The sequence below is a fragment of the Rhipicephalus sanguineus genome, unplaced genomic scaffold (genome assembly GCF_013339695.2).
Source record: "Rhipicephalus sanguineus isolate Rsan-2018 unplaced genomic scaffold, BIME_Rsan_1.4 Seq215, whole genome shotgun sequence".
NCBI lineage: Eukaryota > Metazoa > Arthropoda > Arachnida > Ixodida > Ixodidae > Rhipicephalus > Rhipicephalus sanguineus.
This window is the reverse complement of record NW_023614786.1, coordinates 83,219-104,640: the sequence shown is the minus strand read 5'-3', so window position 1 is coordinate 104,640 and position 21,422 is coordinate 83,219. Positions and strand designations below refer to the sequence as shown.

The following is a 21,422-nucleotide window of genomic DNA, read 5'->3' as shown; positions in this document are numbered from 1 at the left end:
CTACACATGGGGAGGGGGAATAGGGGAGTAAAAGAGAGAGAGAGAAGGATAGACACATGTCACATCACACACACAGTGCCGAGTTTCACAGGCGGTCGCTCAATAGGGTTCTTTTCAAGTACCGCAGTAGGGCTCGTGTGGCTTTCTGGGCTGATATGCTGCGCGACCAGGCTCCTAAGATCTTTGCTTCATTAAAGGGACGGTCATCCAGTCTATCCAAGGCACACTGGAGAGTCCGGCGATCTTCATCAAATTGGGCACAGTGGCACAAGAGATGTTCAGTAGTCTCTATACAATTGCAGCTTTCGCACATGGATGAATCGGCCATGCCAATGCGATGGCTGAATGAGTTAGTAAACGCTACACCGATCCACAACCGGCACAGCATTGTAGCGTCACGTCGAGAAATCTTGGATGGCAGTTGTAGCTGGAGTAATGATTCAAGGTTCTTAGGGCGAGGATTGGAGTTAAGCGGAGAATTCCAGTGCGCAAGCGTGGTATTATGCGCGATGCGACGAAGTTCTCTAGCTGCATCTACTCTTGACAAGGGTATGAACAGTGTGGGCGCTCCATCGTGGGCACATCGGGCAGCGTCGTCAGCGAGGTGGTTACCACTGATGCCACAGTGACCCGGCAGCCATTGTAAAACAATGTCGTGTCCTTGTCGTGTCGTGTCCGATGACAAATTGCATTGATATCAGACACCAACTGGTGGTAGTTTCCACGTCGTAGACTTCGCACGCATTGAAGGGCTGCCTTGGAGTCGCAGAATATGGCCCATCTACTAGGGGATTCTTGCATAACAAACTCCATAGCGGCTCGAAGAGCGGCGAGCTCGGAGCCCGTAGATGTCGTGACGTGTGATGTCTTGAACTTGACGGTGATTGATCGAGATGGTATCACAAAGGCACCTGTCGAACTTCCCGAGACCGAACCGTCTGTGTAAATATGTATTCGGTTAGCATACGACAAATGCAAAAGGTCCAGTGAGATCTGCTTGAGGGCTGCAGATGACAGGCTTGCCTTTTTAGATATCCCCGGCACTTCAAGGTGCACAGTGGGCCGTTTCATGCACCACTCCGGAGATAGTGGTATTGTTGCGGGCGAGAATCTCCACGAGATGGAATGCTGGTTAGCCGCAACAACCTTGGAAAACGCTGCCTTTGGTCTTTCTAGTGGCAAGCTAGCGAGGTGGTGGTCAGCACTCTGGATACGTAGCGGATATGTGCCCGGAGTGTGTCGACAGTTATATATGTCGTGATCGGGTGGTCTTTAGCAATAGCAATCGTTGCTACTGTGTTAGCACACCGAGGTAGCCCCAAGCATGTGCGCAGTACTTGGCCTTGAATGCTTTGCAGGACCCGGGTGTTAGTTTTTCCGGCGTTGGAAAGCACGGGCGTGCTATACCGCAAATATCCCAAGAAGAGCGCTCTGTACAGCTGAAGCATAGATGACACTGATGTGCCCCACGTTTTCCCCCAGCGAGAAATCTCATTACGTGTGATAGAGGTGAGCCTCTTCTTCAAGTGCGAGATGTGAGCACTCCACGAAAGATCTCTGTCGATAATGACGCCCAAGAATCGGTGACGTCTCGTATACGAAAGCCTCACGTTGTCGATGGAAACGGGATACCAGATCATGGGCTTGCGGGTAAAAGGGACTAAGGCGCACTTCTCGGTGGAAATTCTGAGGCCTCGAGCATGGAGGTACATCGACGTTATTCTCGCTGCTTTTTGGAGCCGTGCGCGTACCTGGGGTCGTGTCACTGCTGAAGCCCAGATACATATATCATCAGCATACACAGAGAGGTTGACTGATCGAGGTAGAATTTGGACAAGGCCAATGATCGTGAGGTTAAACAACGTAGGACTGAGAACCCCGCCTTGTGGAACGCCACGAGTGGTGTAATGGTCAACGGTGCGGCCTTCCGCAGTATGCACGAAGAAGGATCTCCTCAGTAGGTAGCTCCGAATCCATCGAAACATTTCTCCACCGATTCCAACGTTCGCCAAGGCATCGAGGATGGCATCGTGCGTTACGTTGTCGTATGCACCTTTCACATCGAGGAACATTGCAACCGAGATGCGCTTGAGGTATTTCTGTTGTTGCACAGAGGTTACAAGGTCGATGACATTATCAATAGAAGAGCGGCCTCTTCGAAAACCAGCCATAGCCTCTGGATATATATTGTAGCGCTCTAGGTACCACTCGAGACGTGTCAGAACCATTCTTTCCATTACTTTCCCCACGCAGCTGGACAGCGCAATGGGTCGATATGATGCCAGATCAAGCGGCGACTTTCCAGGTTTGAGGAGCGGTACCAAACGGCTGGACTTCCACCTTTCGGGAACGACGCCATCGTTCCATGACTGGTTGTAGCATTTCAGCAGTTGGTCTCGGCCGCGCCTTCCAAGATGGCATAAAGCAGCGTATGTAATGCCGTCCGGCCCAGGTGACGATGAACGCCTGCAGGTGGCTAGAGCCGCATCTAGTTCCTCGAGTGAGAAAAGCACATTCAGTTCAGAGACGCGCGCTACAGGAACATCACCGAGAACTTCGTCACTCATGGCGACCACATTGCCCGCAATCTTCACGCAGAAATCTTCGGCAACGTCAACCTGCAGACGGCCTTGATGGAGAGCCAATGTGCTGAATGGATGTTGTTGTTGTGGAGTCGAGCCAAGGCCACGCACCGTCCTCCATATAAGCGACATAGGCTTGCGAGGATCGAGTGATTCACAAAATTTCTTCCACCGTTGGTCCTCCAGCTTGTCCATTCGACGTTGGATTTTCTTTTGTAGACGTCGAGCATCTCTGAGGTCATGAATCGAATTAGTGCGCCTGTATCTCCTCTCAGCCCGCCTACGAATCGTTCGTAATCGTTCAAGTTCCACATCGAAATCTGTACGTTTTGATACGTACGTAAAGGCGCACTTAACCGTTTCCATCACATTTATAATTACCTCCTCGAGGCCGCACGTGATATCATCGCATGCCTCTTCCACCTTTGTCTTGTACATTGTCCAATAACTCTTCTGTAAGTTGATGAGGAGGAAGTTGTAAAACCTGTGACCTTCAAATACGTTGGAATATGGTCACTGCCGTGAGTCTCAATATCAGTGAACCATCGCACTTGTTGAGTGAATCGCCGTGACACCAATGCAAGATCCAAGCAACTGCTATATTTCGAACCACGTAAATACGTTGGACTGCCGTCATTCATAACGTTAAGTTCGTGGCGTGAGGCGAATTCAGCAAGTTTCCGGCCTCTGGAATCAATTTTGGTGCTACCCCAAAGCAAGTGATGAGCATTGAAATCACCAGTAACAATCCAGGGTCCAGGTGTCGCCATCAAGATGTCATGCAGTCTCTCACCGTCGAACCGACCCGATGGTGAGATGTAGGCGCCGATAAGCGTGAAGGCTACCTTCTTCTGCGCAACGCGGAGGCACACGTACTGATTTCCGTTATGGGGTTGCACCAAATGTGGAATGTAGGTTAAGTCTGTACGGATATACACAATTACTTTGCTGGGCTCACCACAAGTCGATGAAGTGAAGGCTTCGTAGCCAGAGAGCTTTATCGCTTTTGACAAATTTGGTTCACATATTACTAATACAGGAAACCTGTTGCGGAAAACGTACTGGCGAAAACATGAGATCCGTGATTTAAGTCCTCTGGCATTCCACTGGAAAACTGTCGCACTGCGTACTTCATCTCGGAATGAAGGCAGTGAACGAGCCATTGTGTCTATGCAAAGTTGGCAAGCACTGGACTCAGGGCATCCAATACTTGCACTGCGCATCGTGCTGTAGGCGTGTTCGTATTGCCTACAAGCGTGCGAATAGCATTGATGAGAGACTTGATCATCATCAAAATTTCACGGTCACGCTCTGTCACCTCATCTAGGCGAGATGCGGAGCGTGGTGCCCGGTCGCGTTCCAGTTTTTCTGCAGGAGTTATCCTTGGGAGTGATGGCCATGTTTCTTCCACAGCGTCCTTTCCAGAAACAGCATTCTCAGTGCGCGTGTTCCTTCTGTTCGGCGGTGGTGATGAGGCCGATTAACGAAAGGAGGCTTTACAGCAGGCTTGATACCTGCAGACTTTCTAGATGAGCGTCTGCGACGAGAACGATGTCGCCTGACGACAGCAACCGCTTCTCGGTGAGTCGAACGGTCCCTCACCATTTTCTTCAAAACCGAAATTTCCTGCTTTATTTTCGGACATTCTTTTGATGTGGCGTCGTGGGCCCTTGGCAATTCGGACAACTATAGGAATTAGCCTTACAGTTGTCGGCAGAGTGTGGTGCACCACAACGAGAACATGTTGTAGAATTTCCACAGACGGCACTCACATGACCAAATTTCTGACATTTTCGGCACTGAAGCGGCTTAGGAACAAAGGGCCGCACAGCATGTCGGAAATGACCCACCTTAACATGTGACGGCAGGCGATCACTCTTAAAGTCAATCTTCACGCATCTCGACTTTCCTAGACGGCACTGGAGTATTTGGGGCCCATCATTAGCAGGCTTAATGAGAATCGGCAGATCTTCGTTCGAGATGGTCACGTCAATGTCATATATGACGCCTGTAGCTGCCTGTTTTCCTAGCGGAATGATAGTGCGAACATTCATGCCACCGAGGACGGCGACTTTGCTCAGTGAATCTAACGCTGACGCTTGAGCGACGTCCACTGCTACAACATTTTTCCGGGGATTCACTCTGATATCCTCAATACTGTTCGGCAACAGTAACTCGAGCTCTGAAGACACAGCTTGCCTGTTCAGTAGCCTCATGTTGATGGATGGTTGCGTAGGCAAGAAGAGGACGGTGTACTTCGGCGGGCTTTGCGGGGCCTTCACAGCAGATGCGTCCACCGATGCCCGAGCATCCTCCGCTTTGCTTTCTGGCTCATGACGGTCACGTATTCGTCGTCGGAGCTGTCGGCGCTCTCGGCAGTGTCAATAAGGGTAGCCTCACTGTCACTGGAAACGCAGTTCCGCTTCCTTGAGGCTGCCGACGCGGACGCCGGCAAATCGGGTGGGCGTGCAGGTGAGTCCACTTCCATCTCCGCCGAAAAGGGAACTATGCTCCCCGTATAAATGCGAAATTAAGAGAAAACTATGAAGATGAACGGCAAACACTCAGCTACAGCAACACTTCGTCTTCGTCTCCTTCGCCGCATAAGAATTTAGCAAGTGCAGATGTATATCGGCATTGCGCCTGTCGGCGACGGAAGCTGCAGAAAGCCGTGTATCGATCGACATGGCCGACCAACTGTGAAGAGAGAGAGGAACTGAGGGAAAGAAATAAATAGGGGCAAAATACTGCCGCAAAAAGGGGAGGTCGTTGTTCGGCGACTGGACCATCGGTTCCGTTTAGGAGGCGCCGCGACGTTCGCCGCACTCCACGACACCTGTGGTTCCGCAGCGCTGCAGGCGCGTGCTTCTTTGTCGCTTCCCGGAACTCGTAAATTCCTTTTCTGGGAAGGAGCAGCCCGCTTTGCCCCGCGTTATTCTTTCGCGTCTCTCTCTTGCGACACTCCGGACGGCGTGAGGGGCGCCGATCTGTGTGTTCCTTCCTTTCTTTCGGTGAGATTTTGGAGTCTCGTTAAGATGCACCTTTGAGAGCAAAAAGTTATCAGAGGCTCACGGCAAGAGAGAAAGAGGAAAAACGAAAAAGAATATTCCATGACAAGTCGCGCAACGTCGAATTTTGTCAATGCGGCATGGATCGAACACGCAAACTCGGGCCGAGACTTGGACCACCTCAGTTCTATCTCCGTGCTGGGAGAAAAGAACTCTGCTTAACGATGTTGTAACGATGTCTGTGGTCTCCAGACTTTTCCTCTTGACTCCACATAGAAAAGATTTCTTTTACGAATGGCTGCAAACACAACTTCAGAAAGCTTGTGAATGGTAATTTACGCTAATGTAGCTAACTTTCCTTATTGTCTATTCTAGGTAAGCGCTAAGTGTTCGTAATTGGATTGCTTTAAACTGACTCCGGTTCTATCACTCCCTTCTCGTTTTTCTTTTCATCAGTATTCTGAGCGTCTTTTGTTTGCTTAAACCCCTGGCCAGTCACCTAGCACTTATATCACCTTCAAACCGCAGCCCCAGGAAGATGCACGCTTTCCGCGGGTCCCGCTGGTGAATATCCTGGCATTCCTTTACGAACTGCTGTGTAGTTTCCGGATTTTGTTGCAGCAGATGCATGCTCATCTTGTTGTGGATATTTACTGCAGCATTTGTTCACGCGCCCTTAGACCCCCCCCCCCCCACTCTCTCCCTCTCTCTCTATATATATATAGATGTATATATATATATATATATATATATATATTATATATAATATATTATAAGAGGGGGGATCGCTTGAGCTGTCTTGTCGCTCTACTTGGCTGAATGTTAACTTCCGGTTCTGCATATATATAGATATATATATATATATATATATATATATATATATATAATATATATATATATGGCTTTCTCGGGCTCACTCAATCAATCAATCTTGATTTACGATGTTCTTAATGTTTGCAACCCCTGCACAGTGCACTGTAACTTCGGGGAGAACGCCCATATTATGCGCGGCTATCACAGACACGACGAAGTAAGGTTGAACCCTGTCCCGAGACCGGGATTTCTGGCGTGCATTTACCAGGCGCACACAGAGATGGCAGAAGTAAAACAAACAAAAAGACAAGCTTGTTACGCCAATATGCATTCGTTGCTATGCCCGATAAACGGTCTGGCCGTTATAACCGAAAGGATGACACACTATATATATGGGGCACGCGTTGCCCCCAGCTCCTATGTTAGCTTTTCTGCGTCCTCGTTTCTCCTGTCCGGTGCAGTTGGCGTGCTCTGATGAGCAGGCCTGCCTGGCCTCCGCTGGCTGCTGCCCTGCGGTGCACGTAACGCGCATCGACCACCGACGAAGCGCAGCTGCCTTCTCCCTGTCACGCTGCCTTGAGCCACGGCTTGCGTAAAAGGGTGCGTCAGCTTTCCGTCACCAAAGTGATCGGCGACCGTGGCTGCGCTTGCGGCAATTAGAAGACGTTAACCTCGTTTGCGCTGGATCGGCGCCTCGGGATAATTGGCTTTGCTCGGACTCTCGCGAGCAGCTCGACGTTGTGCGATACTGGGGCTCCCCATTCGCGATGGTCATTGTATAGGCTGTCCAATTATTTTTCCCGATGGCCGGCAAGTCCTTGCTCTACCGGAAGGCAACACGGGCCGTTGGCATGGAGCTATGAAAAAAAAAAAGTGTGTCGAGGACAGACGCCGATAACGTTACGAAACGAACCTCGAGGCAACTGTTATGTTACTGAGCTTCCTCTAATTATCACACTATATCTCTCGGAACTTTTACACGAAACATGATGACGCTGATTACTTCTGATCAACGTCTTTGACTGCTTGGTTATCTGCGCACACTTGTCGCGTGAGGCGTGTTTAGAAATTATTTTTCGTCCTCTTGGGGACAGAGACACTCTCTCACTATATATTGGTGTGTAGAGTTGGGAATGAGGTGTCTTTCGACGAGCAATTCGTTGCCCTGTACTCTTTCTCTTCCTAGTAAAGCTTGCTCTCTCTCCCCCCTCTCTCTGTATATATATATGTGTGTGTGTGTGTGTGTGTGTGTGGTGTGTGTGTGTGTGTGTGTGTGTCACGCACACGAGATACACGACGGCCATTGACGTATTTTGTGTTCTTGAAAATCGAGGCGTCATTCCGGCGCGCCTATTGAATCTTTAATATACCATGCTGTCGGCTCTCAAAAGTTTCTGCATGAACTTCGCTTTATGCGTTCAGGGCAGTACTCAGGCGCGTTCGTGGTTTTCTTTCTTTCTTGCGTGCGCCTGTGAGTTCGTGCGTGTAAATTTTTGCTTGCGTGCTCGCAAACCTTCGCCAACGGCAGCCAAGGACGGAAAACCTCCGTTCCGGATGCTTTTTACGAAGCGAGTGCTCGGTATATAGGTACGTGTAATCCGCTATTGCCGGAAGCAAGCCGCTCTGGCGGAGAGGGTGCGCCAGCGCGCTTCCCCATTTGACTAGCAAGCGATATAATTCGCTGAACAAAGGAGCTCGCACGAAGCAAGAAAAATAAAAAAAAAGGTCGCAGTATAGCACTACGCGGAACAAATTCGCTGATGCATGGCTGCAGTTCTTGCACCATACAGAGCGGCGTGCATTAGGTTGATACGCTTTCGTTAATTTTTTTGGGCATATGCCTTGCGGAAGATCGCTCGAGAAAAAATAAAGAAAAACTCGCAAGGTCCCTTATGCATTCGCCTAAGACGACTCGAAGGCAAAAGCCGTCTTCCACTTCTTCTTCTTCTTCGCGGTCGATGTATTGATACTGCCCCGCCGCTCTCTGAAAGCTTTCTGCGCCCAACGTGGTTTTGCACAGCCTCCGGGATCGGAGGCATTGTGAGTTTTCTGCACCTCACCTTTGACCAAGCGACGATATGTCATGTAACGACGTTACAAATTTTGACGATCTGTGACGTCGCGATGAGATTATATCGTGACGTCATCACGTGATAACGATTTTTTGCATCACTCATGTTGACGCCGCGGGACGCCGACGCCGATAGTTAATTTTTCGCGTTTGATGAGGCATCTAAGGCTTTCGCATTATTAATAATGCAAGTGCGGGGAAAGGAACTGGCGGCTCTTGGAACGTTTCCGTCTTATGTCCGCCTCGGTTTCCTACAGGTTCGTGGCTGTCGCCGAACGCGGTCGCTTTTGCTGATGTTTTCAGTCGCACTATCGTACGCGTTACAGCTGCGCCGAAGGCTAAATACTGCAGTGGTCTCCGTTGTCCGCTCAGAACCGATTGGAAGAGTGCGGCATAATGGGGGCTGCGTGGGTGTGCGCACGAACGGCACGCTACCGAGGCGCGGGCTCCATTAGCGAACCTCCGGTTCGTCGTCGCTCCTCGCTAAGCACGACAGCTATACACGAAGTGCTTGCCGACGCACAAGGGAAAAGCTTCACGGCGGCGCGTGTTCGGAATGCGCGCGAACGCCATTCATCTCCCGCTGCTCACTCCTTTGGACCACCTGTTTCTATAGCATCGTTTGCCCGCCGAGGCTCTCTTCCGTTGTAATGCTTTTTGAGGGTTTCTTTCTTTACTGTATTCCCTCAGGGCCGTGTTTACACGGTCCGTGCCTTGTTTTATTTTGTCTGTTTCTTTCTTGGCTAAAAAAAAAGCTTTGAGAGGAGACCGTCCGTTGCAGGTATTTGGATTGTCTTGTTTGGCTCGGCTGCTGCTTTTTTACAGATTGTAGTATCTCCGCGGAGTGCACGACAGCTCGACTGGAACTTTTCACGTTTTGTCGGACATTGATGAACACTGCAGTGCTATCATTGTTTAAGTAAAGGAAGAACTGGTAACTGGAAAGACCAGATAGGGATACAGCCTTTATTCACTCTACATCTGCAGGTGTTCTATTTTGGGAATAGCGCTCTCTGTGTACATCAGCTTGAGGAGCCATGCTAAGACTGAGCCATCGGGAGCGTTCACTTCCGAAAGTATGTTGGGTTCGCAGGAAATCTTTCTTTTTTCTGTCATGTGTTTAGGCCGGACGTGTCTAATTATTCGCTTGTCAGACGGCTGGTCCATGACAAATGTCCTCACGAATCAAAACGTTGGTGAATTAGGCACCAGATATTAAAGGCCCGGTCTTCTTCAATGGAGGACGTTCTCCGCGGCTTCGCTGTATCATAAATGGTCACTGGTATATAGGTCGTCTTTTGGCAAAGATGGTCTGCAGCAACAACGTACGCAGTGGACCCGTGATTCCGAAGCAGGAAACGTGCTCACGAGTGGAAGAAACGATGGTCTGCCTGCTTTTGCTGTGTCAGGGCGTGTCGCCGCCCGATATTGGCCTGGTGCCCTTCTTGTTTCCGTATATGTATTTGTTATAGGACGTTAGTCGGGGTCCAACCTTGCTAGGGGAGGATGCGTGGACACGCCGCGGTGCCGCCTCATAACAAACCGTCCGTGCGTTGGCGACGGTGGATTGCGGAGATGCGCGCGCGGCCGTTGATCGCTAATAAAATGGGCCGGCCGGCCTGTTTGGGACGCCTACGCTGTCTGTGAACGCGCCCACACGCCTTCACGTGCAACGGTCCTCAGACTGCTTGCGCCATCCACGCAGTGGGCAGCAGTGCGCCATCGCGTGCCCTCGTCGGGTCGTGCCGGCGGGCAGGGCGGTGATCTACGGTGGCGTGCGACCCGCGATATCAATGGACCCGAGGTCCATCTGTTCGCGCCCTGGTCTCGCGGCTTTAATAAGGCGACGCCGCGCCACTAACGTGCAGTGCGTGTTTGCCGCGTTGCGATGCTGTGCCTCCTTGCGGCTCTAGCCGGCTTGTTTGTTTGTGTTCTGTGCTGCCGTGGCTACCCACCGCGGAAGTGGTATAGTTTTTCGTTGCCCTCTGGTATAGCGGTTGCGGGCTGTGTAGCGCGCCCACGCTGCATGGTTGACTGGGGGGGGGGGGGGGGGGCAGTCTGGAGAGATTGATGACGGCTGGTGAAGGATTCGAGCTTCCATGCGTCACTCGCGAATAGGCGCTTCAAGCGGCACTCTTTATTTCTGCTGCAGTAGCCGACTCATAACGCCGCCACGGTCGATTAATCACCCGGTCTCGAGTTCGTTTCTAGTTCATTACTTCTTGTCGTGCTCTCGCAGCGTAGAGAGGTTAACGTGTATGAGGGAATGTGACCAGTTTCTCAGAGTCCTTAACGCGTAGTTACTACATCCCTTATTTCAACATTTTCGGTATTTTATGGCCTGGCACACGCTTAAGTGTACCACACCACTGGCGAACAAATAACCGTAATGTTACGGGTTAAGACGTCCGATATAACGGGACTCGTATTGAACGCCTCTCTTCGTCAGCGCGACCTGTTGATTGTGCTAGCAGATCTCATTCTTGGGAGGGATCGCGAAAGAAACGTAACGTAACCATACGGATTTATCTCAGTATTTTTTATAGTGCTCGCTCCATGAGTAAATGTAGAATTAAGAAATGTATTGGCGAGTTGATTTGGTTCGCACACATCCATACTGGCAGATTTGGAACCTTATCAATGAATAAATTAAAACGGTTGGTTCTGCAGCTGTCCGTATCGTTAACCGTTTTGTTTTTCACTTTTCGTGAGTGCATTGGATACCGGTTAACTTAGAGCTGCTTCCAAGGAAAGTGTCCTGGTAACGTAAAGATAATCGTCTCTAATGAACTCTTCTACTTCTTCTTCACTTCTTGTATTTGTTTATATTTTGATACAGGAGAGTGAACGCGCTTGCATGCTGAACATAACACACATGTTACGTCTCACTTTTTTGAGCGCACAAATGAATAAGGACGAAAAGCGACGCGGACACAGTGCTTTTCACATGAATTACCAACATGCTCAAGCATACACTCTTTCAACACATTATATTAATTCGTTCGTTAAAACTCTCGCAAGCTCTGGGGGTTCGTTCACGACATTCTGGCTGAAGTCGTAAGCTGGGGCTAAGTTCTGAAAATATGGCAAATTGACGCTTGGGTGGATTAGCTAGTTGAATGACAAATGAAGTTTTTGCTGCGGGTTAAGGTATCCAGAGAGCTTAAGCGAAAGATCAATCGTCATTAATGGCGGGGACACTTCCGGGAAGTGAAACCGAGTAATAAACAATTATACTCACTCCATCAGTCACATATAGCCATCGTAGGGGCTCCCGAAGCGCGCATGAACAGCGCGGTATCAAGCCGGCGCGCGTTATTGTATCCGAGGCACCCTGCTTGAATTTTTTGTCGTAGTTGATTGTGCGGAATTCTGCGAGTGGTGATCCATCGTCTGAGTTGGCATTTTGCTCCGTGTTTCACTGAGGAAACAGTAAAGAGAAAGAAATGCTTAACACGACAAAGAAAGAGCGGCTCTCCAGTGCGTCTCTCAAAGTTCATCTTCTTCGTAGCATCAAGGCCGGAGTGACGTCCTTGCTCTGGGTTCCAATTATTCGCCCCATTCACGCTGTCCAAGCTGGCGCTTGCCTACCGGGATTGATCCTTAGTCTGGATACGAGATCAAGGGGGGGATCGACAAAAAGCCAAAGATAATTAGCTTCGCGAAATGAAAAAGACCGGCTGTGCGCAATAATTCTTTTTTTCTCTTCGGTGCGTGGCTTTACGAAAGGAAGCGCGCAAAAATCGGAAAGAGCAGTGCCCGTCCGAGTTGCTCTGCTCCGTTCCAATCCGCGGCATCCGGATCCCCCTCGCTCTCCATCCTCCTCCGTTTTCGTCTCTCCCTTCCGCAAGCGCCAACTTTTGTCGCGCTCCTTTGGCGCTTTATTTCTTCGCGCCCTGCGGTGACCGCGCGTTTGATTGGGCGCGCCGTCTGACGTCACCGGCTCACGGAGGCGCCGCCTCTCGGCAACGGGCGCTCTCTCGTGCCTTGTGCGCGTTTTTGGAGCCGCCGGTCGACGAGCGCGCGCCATTTGGTGACCCGTGCGGGGCCGTGGCGACGCGTCGTATCTACTCTCTGACGCCTAGAGCGCCTGAACCACCGCCGGTGCGGGAGCCGTGTCACGCCCTCCTATTCGTTGAGCCCTCTTCCGCGGCTCTTTCGTCGTCATCTCGAGACGTCTATCGTCGTGCACCGCTATTTTCGGTGTAGTGCTCCCCCGACAGAAGCATTCCACGTGAGCCACTTTGGGCCTCGGCGACGACTCTTAGTGCGCGGATCTCCCCTGAGGGCCTCGAACTCCGAGGCAGGAGCCGGCGACTGACAGCTCACAGTCGTGCCGAGACGACCTGGCTTTCTGCTGAATCGGCGGCACGCTGGCTTTGCCGCCTCCGATTTGCTGCAGTTTTGGGAGGGAGGCTTCGTAAAAAGATCGGTGGTGTCTAGGGCAGGAGGAAGGATCAGGAGCGGTTGATTGAAGTATAGTGACAGAAGCAGGGACAGTTCTGAACTGTGTGTCCGCCGACTGCTGCGCCTGCTTCTCAGTGTTTCTCGGGAAGGTGAGAAGAGCGCTGACGTGTTCGCTGGGTTTCGCCGCTCCATCCTGTAGTCTGCCGAGACTGACGCGACTCTCCAGGATCCCAGTATATATCCGTACGCCCCTGCTGACCCTCTGCGGTCTAGCTGCCGTTCCCGTGGAGAAAGAAAGCAAACAGCCAGCAAGATGCGCGCGTGTGGCCCTCTCGCCTGTTTTCTCAGCTGTCGTGCCACGACCATCCTTCTAGCGAACTGACTCAGATCGCGCCTTTTCCCGACAACCGGCAGAGGCGGGCTTCTGCCAGCGACACTTCGCTGCCGCGTGGTCTTGGTACGCGCAGCCCGCTGAGAAGGTGTGTTCGCGATCGCGTTGACTTGATTTTCGTGCGATCGGCCTTGACAGCTGGTGAAGCGAACTGCTGTGACAGTCATGTCGGCCATCCTCATGGGATACGTGACGCGCCTGAAGCGCAACAAGGCCCTCGGCACCACTGTGACAACGAGCAGCGGCAGCTCCTCCTCAGGCGGCGGAAGCGTGCGCAGACAGGTAACAGCGCACTCCTACCCTGAAACTGTTCGTCTACGCGAATGAACTGCACGAGTATCACGGCGGGCCTTTCGTTTCACGAAGGCGCAATGTACCGCGAGAAAGTTATGCCGAGAGCAATAAACGGAACCAGGGACACCCGCGACAATGTCGCGGATAATTGCGGCTTTGGTACATCCCAAGTTAATTCATTAGTAAATTACCTCGCCGGTGTGGATTCGCTGCATTAGAGTCTGTCTGGTCAAACCATTCTATCTAATATAATGGTCCGCGCGGGTTGTTCAAGGTGCAACACGTTTGAGGTAATGGCAGTCTCCGTCATAGGTCGGTAAGAAATGTGGAGCTCATCAGACTCACTCACGAAATATATTTGCGCTTAGCGCTCACTCGGACTCAGACTCACCATAAATTTCCTCAACCTTACTCACTCGGACTCAGACTCACTCAATTTTTTCTCGACCGGACTCACTAGGACTCAAACTCACTGAAATATTACTCACTCAGACTCACTCGCACTCAGACCCACGGGTCGATCAGAGTCTGAGTGAGTCGACTCATGGGTGAGTTTGCCGACCCATGGTCGCCGTACTGCATGAACAGCTGGAATGTGCGCATACGTGCTATGTAACCTCGCCGACGACACTTGTAGGTGGTGCTTGTACATCTTATCTTTCCCGCGGAGGCTCAGTTGAGTGGCCATTGTTGCTAATCTGTGTCTTGTCAACGTGCGCTCATGAACGTGTCTATCAGCCTTTATCGCTGGCGCAGTTGCTCCTGCTTTCGTCGAGTGTAGGTGGTGTCATACCCGAACAAGTGTCAGAGTGCGCATTTTGAAGCAGAAAAACATTTGTTCTTGTGCTTCTCGGTTGCGCAAGTCATGTGCGAGGAATCACTATCTTCGGCATTGTGCGCTTCTGTCAGTGAGCACAATGGATTCGTGGCTTCATAAAGCTCATTTATGGTAGCCTTTTTTTTCTTTTTTCCAGCGTGTCTCCCACATGTTCTGAAATGCTGTCTTGTGACTGAAACTGCAGTTTTCTGCCGTGGTGTTTAGATCTATCGGAAGAAATTATTGGCGACACATGGCTGTGGCGCGAGCATCGCGTTTTAGAATTTTTGCCGCATTACTGTTGAAGTGCCCGGAATGGCCTGAAAGTTCTTCAACACCACGTTGGTCTTAAACTGCTTTTACGAGTACATGGTTAGGCCGTACTAAATCTATTATGCTTAAGGACTTTTATGCACTAACGAACTTCGCTGTCATGTTTGTTGGACGCCAGTTCCTATGAAGCTGTCCACCACGTGGATTGATTTCCAAACATGGATTTATTAAATATGGGAGGGTACTTCGTGTAAGAACGGGCTGTGATCACATGTGATTGCCAACATATTGTTAGTGCGGCATGACGTAAGTTCTTGCGTGTGAAGTGCGCCGTGAATTTGGCTGCTATGTTTGATGACGTTCAGTAGACATCGGTGTAAGTTTAGTGCATGAAATCATGGAGTAGCATGTATAGGACTCGGCTAACCACTACCGACTGTTCAACACCACGCGATCAGAATACTAAGGATATATACCATTACCACTGCTGCCCTATAGGAGAACAGCAGTGGTAAGTGCAAATCAATCCTCATCAGTGGTGCGAGAAGAGAATACGAGTAAATAGGCAGAAGGAGGTCCCAAGGTTACAAACCGCTGGCGGGACCTCCTATGTTGATACCTAGAAAACTGAACAACAAAAAAGAACATATAAAAAGGAAAAACATCCAAATGTTACTCGTAACAAAGGCAGCGTCAATATCTCAGTGATACCTAAAGAGGTCATTATGAACAAACAGGGAGTTAACAAAATTAGCGGAACGCAACAGTTACACTGATTAAAAACATGTTTAGCATATAATGTGAATGTGGTTGATATATAAATTAGTGCATTTAGGGCCCGTTTGTGGAAATGAATCTATATGAGTCTGTGTTGCTGAAAACTCCTTGGGCAGCATTACCGAGTTTGCTGTAGTAGTGTCGACTTCCTCGTTATGTGCAACGGTGAGAGATCGTCAACAGGGAAAGTCGCTGGGTTCAACGATTTCTCATCACTTCAGGCCTCCATATTGCCCTGAACTTACGTCTTGTTTTAATAACAGGGCAGTTCGTTTGCTCGAGAATATATACGCGAATGTATTAGAGAAGCATAACTGGCTCAGACGTATTAGCGCAAGGAGCAAAGCGACAAACACAAGAAAGAAGACAAGTTCTTGTGTTTGTCGTTTTATTCCTCGCGTTACTATGTCTCAGCCCACCAACATAGTCCATCAATCATATTTTAGAGAAGCAGCCTTGTATGCCGGTGCAAGTGGTGATTTGCCTGGCTGTTCTTGAAGCTGCTTTTAATGAGCACGCCATAAAAATAGCTCGCACATTTCGCACTGCCGCCGCGGTGGCACAGTGCTTATGATGCTCGGTTGCTGACCCGAAAGCCGCGGGCTCGACCCCGGCCGCAGTGGTCGCATTTCGACGGAGGCGGAAAGCTAGAGGTCCGTGTACAGTGCGATTTCAGTGCACGTTAAAGAGCCCAGATGGTCGAAATTATCCGCAAGCCTCCATTACAGCATGAGTCGCCTTGGGGCGTTAAACCATTTTAACCTACCAACCACCTACTTTCCAAAGTCTCTTTTCGTCCAGCAAGAATAATCGCCATATGGCATGCTTGCGTTTTTAAAATCTCGGTGCTTCCCACACTTCACTATCAAGAATGCTGTGTCACGTTGGTTTTGAGCACGCCGTTCGTGACCTGGAATTACAGTGCGCGCGGCGTTAAAGAAAGGAAAGACACGCGAGATAGATGACGGTTATCGTTGCGGTAAAAGTAGGCGCCCTGAAACGTACAACCGTTCTTAGAGTTGAAAGCTGCCGTCAGTATGGTAGCATTCGCGCTTTGAAACCAAGATAGCTTTTCTCAGAGCCCCCTTTAACGAGAGAAGTTGTGATCACTACGACAACGTTCACCCTGTGACGCCAAGAGGGCGGGATGCATTCCCGAGATTGTTAATGACTCGGTAAATCGCGAAGTTAACAGCGGCTGAACGAGGCTCGGACGACGGAGCGGTCGTCGTGCTGAGCGACACGACACGGAGGAGACGATCGCGCGACTTTTCGTCTCCTCTTTGTCCCCGCTGCATATCATCTGCATAATAAGCCGCCAGCGGCTGACGTGAACTGATCTGCAATTCAGCACTCTCCCTCAGGCCGCTCACTTCCCGCAGAGGGCCGCGCTCTCACTTAGGTCATCGTCGCTTCACCGCACGGACGTTCTCATTGAATACGCTGATGAGCTCCCTCTGATTACGTTTGACCGCCGTACTGATTGCAGCGTGTTGATGCGGATTTAGTTAGCGTAAAAGGAAACGAAAGACATATAGGCAAGGCGCATTGTAAGGATAACAATAATAGGCTAGCTAGTGTAAAGAATAAGTACATTTAATTAATCTAATTCGAGGAGAGTTCGCAGTTTACTATAGCAGTACTGTTTTCATCACGAAAGCGTTTTCCCACTCACTTTAGTGGTAGTTCTAAAGTTCCTCCTCTCATGTTTATCGCGCAGTTTTTGTTTAGCGGGTGCTGTAAGAGCTTGTGTGTACGCGTAGAATTCATGCGGGACTTTTTCCTCGCACTGAAGGTCTTTCAAGCCATGACTAGCGGGTATAAGCATTAATATGCCACAATTGTTTTTTATAAAGCAGACAAATACAGAGCGGCCAAAGCGCGAGATGACGTCAGAAAGACCAGAAGAGTGAGTCAATGAATCAGTTATCGCTGTAAGTCGTAACGAAAGTCCTCTCTGTGTCTCAGCGCTACGACTTGTGATGTCGAACCAGAAGGCCCAGACTTCTACTCCGTGCTCGGTGTCGCGCTGGCCGGATGGCATTGCGCGCAATGCGCGTTCCACGGTTTCCGATGCGCATCACGATCAAGTACCGCTGACTAAAAAGAAAACAGCGATTGCGTTGGGCGCGAATGTTGGCAGTCACTTTCCCGTCTTAGTGCGCATCACTATAGGTTTCCGGAGCACATGCGCATATGTTGGTCATGCTCTGTGATATTGTAAGTTCCGGAAAATCGGTTCTGCGGAATCCCGCAATCTGGATTCGCCTTCGTCCACTTTCCCCTTTCGCCCCTTGCGTGATTCCGCAGAACTCATTTTTCATATGAAATGTCTATGTGCTTCGAATTGTCGATTAATTCGCCCTCGCGCTGGCAATTACCAGCCTCCTGGTTAGCTCAGTTGGTAGGCCGATCGCCTCGGATAGGCATTCGTCCCGGGTTCGAACCCCTGACTAGGACAGATTTTTCGTAATCTAGGAATCCTTACTTTCTGAGATATCAGTACGGATTTCCTTGTAGCTGTGTGCAGCAAGCGGGTGGATGCCGATTTCGCCTTTCATAAGTTTTGTTACGATTGCTTTAGCCGCATATCTTTGGTACTTTTAAGGCCTTGTAGGACTTCTATGAAATGAAAGGTTCATTACGTCAAGAAGAAAGAAATACCCGCTTTGTTGGTACAGTGAATCAACCTGCTACAGCAGCAGGCCTAAGGATATACCGTACCTGACCACGTGATTCGAGAATTCATGCGATGGTCATGCTCCATTGCTTTTTCGAGCGCTTCCTACCAACAGTGTTCCCTATTATTGGTAGCTGACTTCACGATACAAGCTGGCGAAGCGACGACGATGGTTACGGTCTTGTGCAGATCAGGAAGATGACATCCATATAAAAGCCTACAATTTTCTTCGTTGACGGAAGCGCCTAGCCTGGCCGCAAGTTCAACTGCAGTGGAACGCATATGGAGGAGGACACGAGGCAGGAAATGTGCACTACCTTTGTTTTGCGGCAGCGTAGGTCGGTGGGTGCATCATTCGGCGTAACGCGGCAGTTCACCGGCGAGGTGTGCTCTAAATATGATTTCGTATGGACAGCTGTACCGAGAGTGCGGTTTTTCGCAATGTTACTCTTTTCTCCTTTCAGACGTTGGCGTTAGTAGGGAAGTCGGCGACAAAAGTTCAGAGACCACAATAGGTCTGAGAAAACTGAACTTCCCGGCAATTTGTGAGTGTATTCGGTCGAACTGCACCGTACGTTAGCGCGTTTCAGAAAATGCCGGATTCCAGGCTACCTGCCGAAGCAGCGGGAATATTGAGCTTTTAACACGACAGTGTTTTATGCCGGGGTCCACCAAGTACATCCGTCACGGATATGACGTTGATAAATGGACGCCAACGGGTGAGAAAGAAAAAAACCAAGAAAAAGATACCCCGCTGGGAATCGAACCCACGACGTTGCGGCCGCGACGGCAAGCGCCCGACGCACTACCGACCAAGCTAACTCGGGAGATGCTAGACACGGCGCGAACGCGCCTTATATCTTTCACACATTCTCTTTCGCGGCGGGCGGAGCGGGGCCGCCGTCTGTGAGATGTGAAAAGAAGTAATGCTTCACGCTCGACACTTACTAGCGCTTACTCCGAGATTACACGTGATATCGGAGGTCATGGTTAAAGCGTCTCGATACCAGAGCGGTAGACTGGCCGCGCTGGCGTCGCCGAGGCACCCTTGACGCAGTTACGTTCTTTGCCTTTGGCTTCGTGTTAGCGTGCGTCGGCTCATCGGAGTAGTGCAGCTCCCACGTGCACCAACGGGATTTCTCCGCCGCCGACTGCTTCAATTGCGAGAGCACCGACTAACAAACTGCTGCATATGCGTTGCAGAAAGGAGGCGAGTTCGACGGGCGAATGTCGTGCCTTGGTGGAGCGAGAGCAGCGCCTGCGAAACAGAGGCCAGCGGGACGCACGCGTTTGCGGCTCAGGCTACGAACCTCTACCTCCCGTGTTGCTGAAGCGCAGTGTGTGTTATGATGCGTGAGCACAGGCGTCGGCTACCCATTACTAGAAAGCGCACACCGTGCCGTTTCTCTCCTTAATTGACGACGCTTTGAAGAAGTGCATACCGGGTACCAATGTTGATTATGAGCTTGTTGATATCATCCTTACGCGGGATTCACGATTCGCTGTGTCCAAATATATGTTCACACCTTCAGCTACCATGCGCAACGGTTTAATCATGATCATGGGCGTTAGTCGTCGCGTATAGACATGCTGTCAACATGGGTGCATCCACGTCAAATGGTGCTATAGCTGCCAAACACGAATAGACATTGTACAAGCTCTCATATATCACTACACAATAAGCAGTACTTCTGTGAAGACACGTGTCACTTTCGTGTTATACCGATTCCTATGACAGAGGGATCAGCCATGTTTTTTCTTGGGTCTCGTGGTTTCCAAACTTTGGGCGCTGACTGTTCATGCTAGATATCCTTGCGGCAGTACTCTGACGGTAAACTTGGTAACGTCGTCTTTTCGACCCTTTGAACGGTAAGCATTCGGGCGCCATGTTCAGATGTCGTTTTTTTTTTTTTGATGCTCTTCCAAGATGTCGTTCCACATAATATGAGTCGCCTAAGGAGAGACACGAACGATTTTAGCTTCGTCGTATGAAGAAAAAGTAAATAGAAATAACTCAGACATAAAGGAAATGAAATCTGGCAGAACAGATTTCGCGATCGCTGTCGACAATATAATGTGATTAGCGTTCAAGCAACGTAGCGGCGCGCCTTATTGCCGAAGACACGCTGACTTACAAGGTTTGGTAGAGGAAGTATAGCTAAGAATGCTAATCGCATTAATACGTGCGTGCGCCGCAGCACTGCCACAGACTGCAGCGTGCTGCGGACATCGTAGGATGTGGGTTCATCGTGTAGCTCTTTGAGTCAACTACGAATAACTCTGGATCAACTACGGCGCAGTTTCAGAGGTTTGATTTTCAAGCGTAAAGCGTCGATTTGAATTGTTGCGGTTGTTGCACCTGAAAGGTTTATTAAGGTAAGAAAACGATTCCCCTCCCCCGGGAAGTTGATCCATCAGGGCGAGTTGAGAGTGGTAGAGGAGCGGTCGTTCCCACTTTAGAAGTTGGCTATGTAATCTGCTTTTTGGCCTCTCGAGCTAAGTTGACGTTTCACGGGCCAAACAGCATCGCGCGAAGTTGGCAAGGAGGCCTAGAATACTTGATCACTGGATCAAAAAAAAAAAAAACTGATCAAGGTTGTTGCGGCATGACACATTTTATAACGGCGTGTCGCATTGCGGTGACCACAAGATAATTAGATTGAATATAAAACTTTGGAAATTTTTGATGTTTCGTCCGGCGAATGCGCTAAATTAGGGCGCCGGGCAAACAGATTTCAGTAGTGGTAAGCCTAATTTGCGACTTATGAGTTAGCACTTCTTCGAGTTCATAGCTACTACTGTTGCTGTTTTGTTGTTTAATAATTGCACACATATGGGAAAATGTACGCTGCATCACAGCCAGGTATCGTAATATTTACGCAGGTAAACATATCAGCCACCCGTTCTTCTAAGTAAACATACACATCGCAGAGGCAAACGACAATCTGAGTCGACGTAAAATATGAACAAGAAAAAGTGTGAACAAACCAATCCAGGAGAAGTGACGAAGATACCCAAGCAGTCATGTGAAAGTTCAGTAAGAACAAAGATATGTGGGAAAGACACGAATGTCCTTTGCAAGTTGCCTTTTCCCAAACACACAATACGTTGAATTCATACGATCGCCGAATCAAATCAAGTAATTAAATTACTGTCTTTAAGAAAATTCCGTCAGGCTGTCGAGGTACTTCGCTGTTTAGCTGGGCATGACATTGATCCAAGTATTTTCGCGATAGGGAAAGCACGTCTATCCAGATTACTTAATTTAGTGAGCGAATAATGTCGACCATATTGTGCGCGGTGTGAGTG

The 21,422-nt window shown here is 49.8% G+C and overlaps 1 protein-coding gene across 1 annotated transcript in view; it reads left to right on the top strand.

Annotated features, from left to right (window-relative positions):
* LOC125756581 (pleckstrin homology-like domain family B member 1) overlaps positions 1–13,599 on the top strand; it is a 127,340-nt gene extending 113,741 nt beyond the window's left edge. Inside the window, exon 16 of the mRNA XM_049411468.1 lies at positions 13,411–13,599. Coding sequence (XP_049267425.1) covers positions 13,411–13,599 — 189 coding nt within the window. The remainder of the gene's footprint in view (positions 1–13,410) is intronic.
* Positions 13,600–21,422: the final 7,823 nt, after the last annotated feature.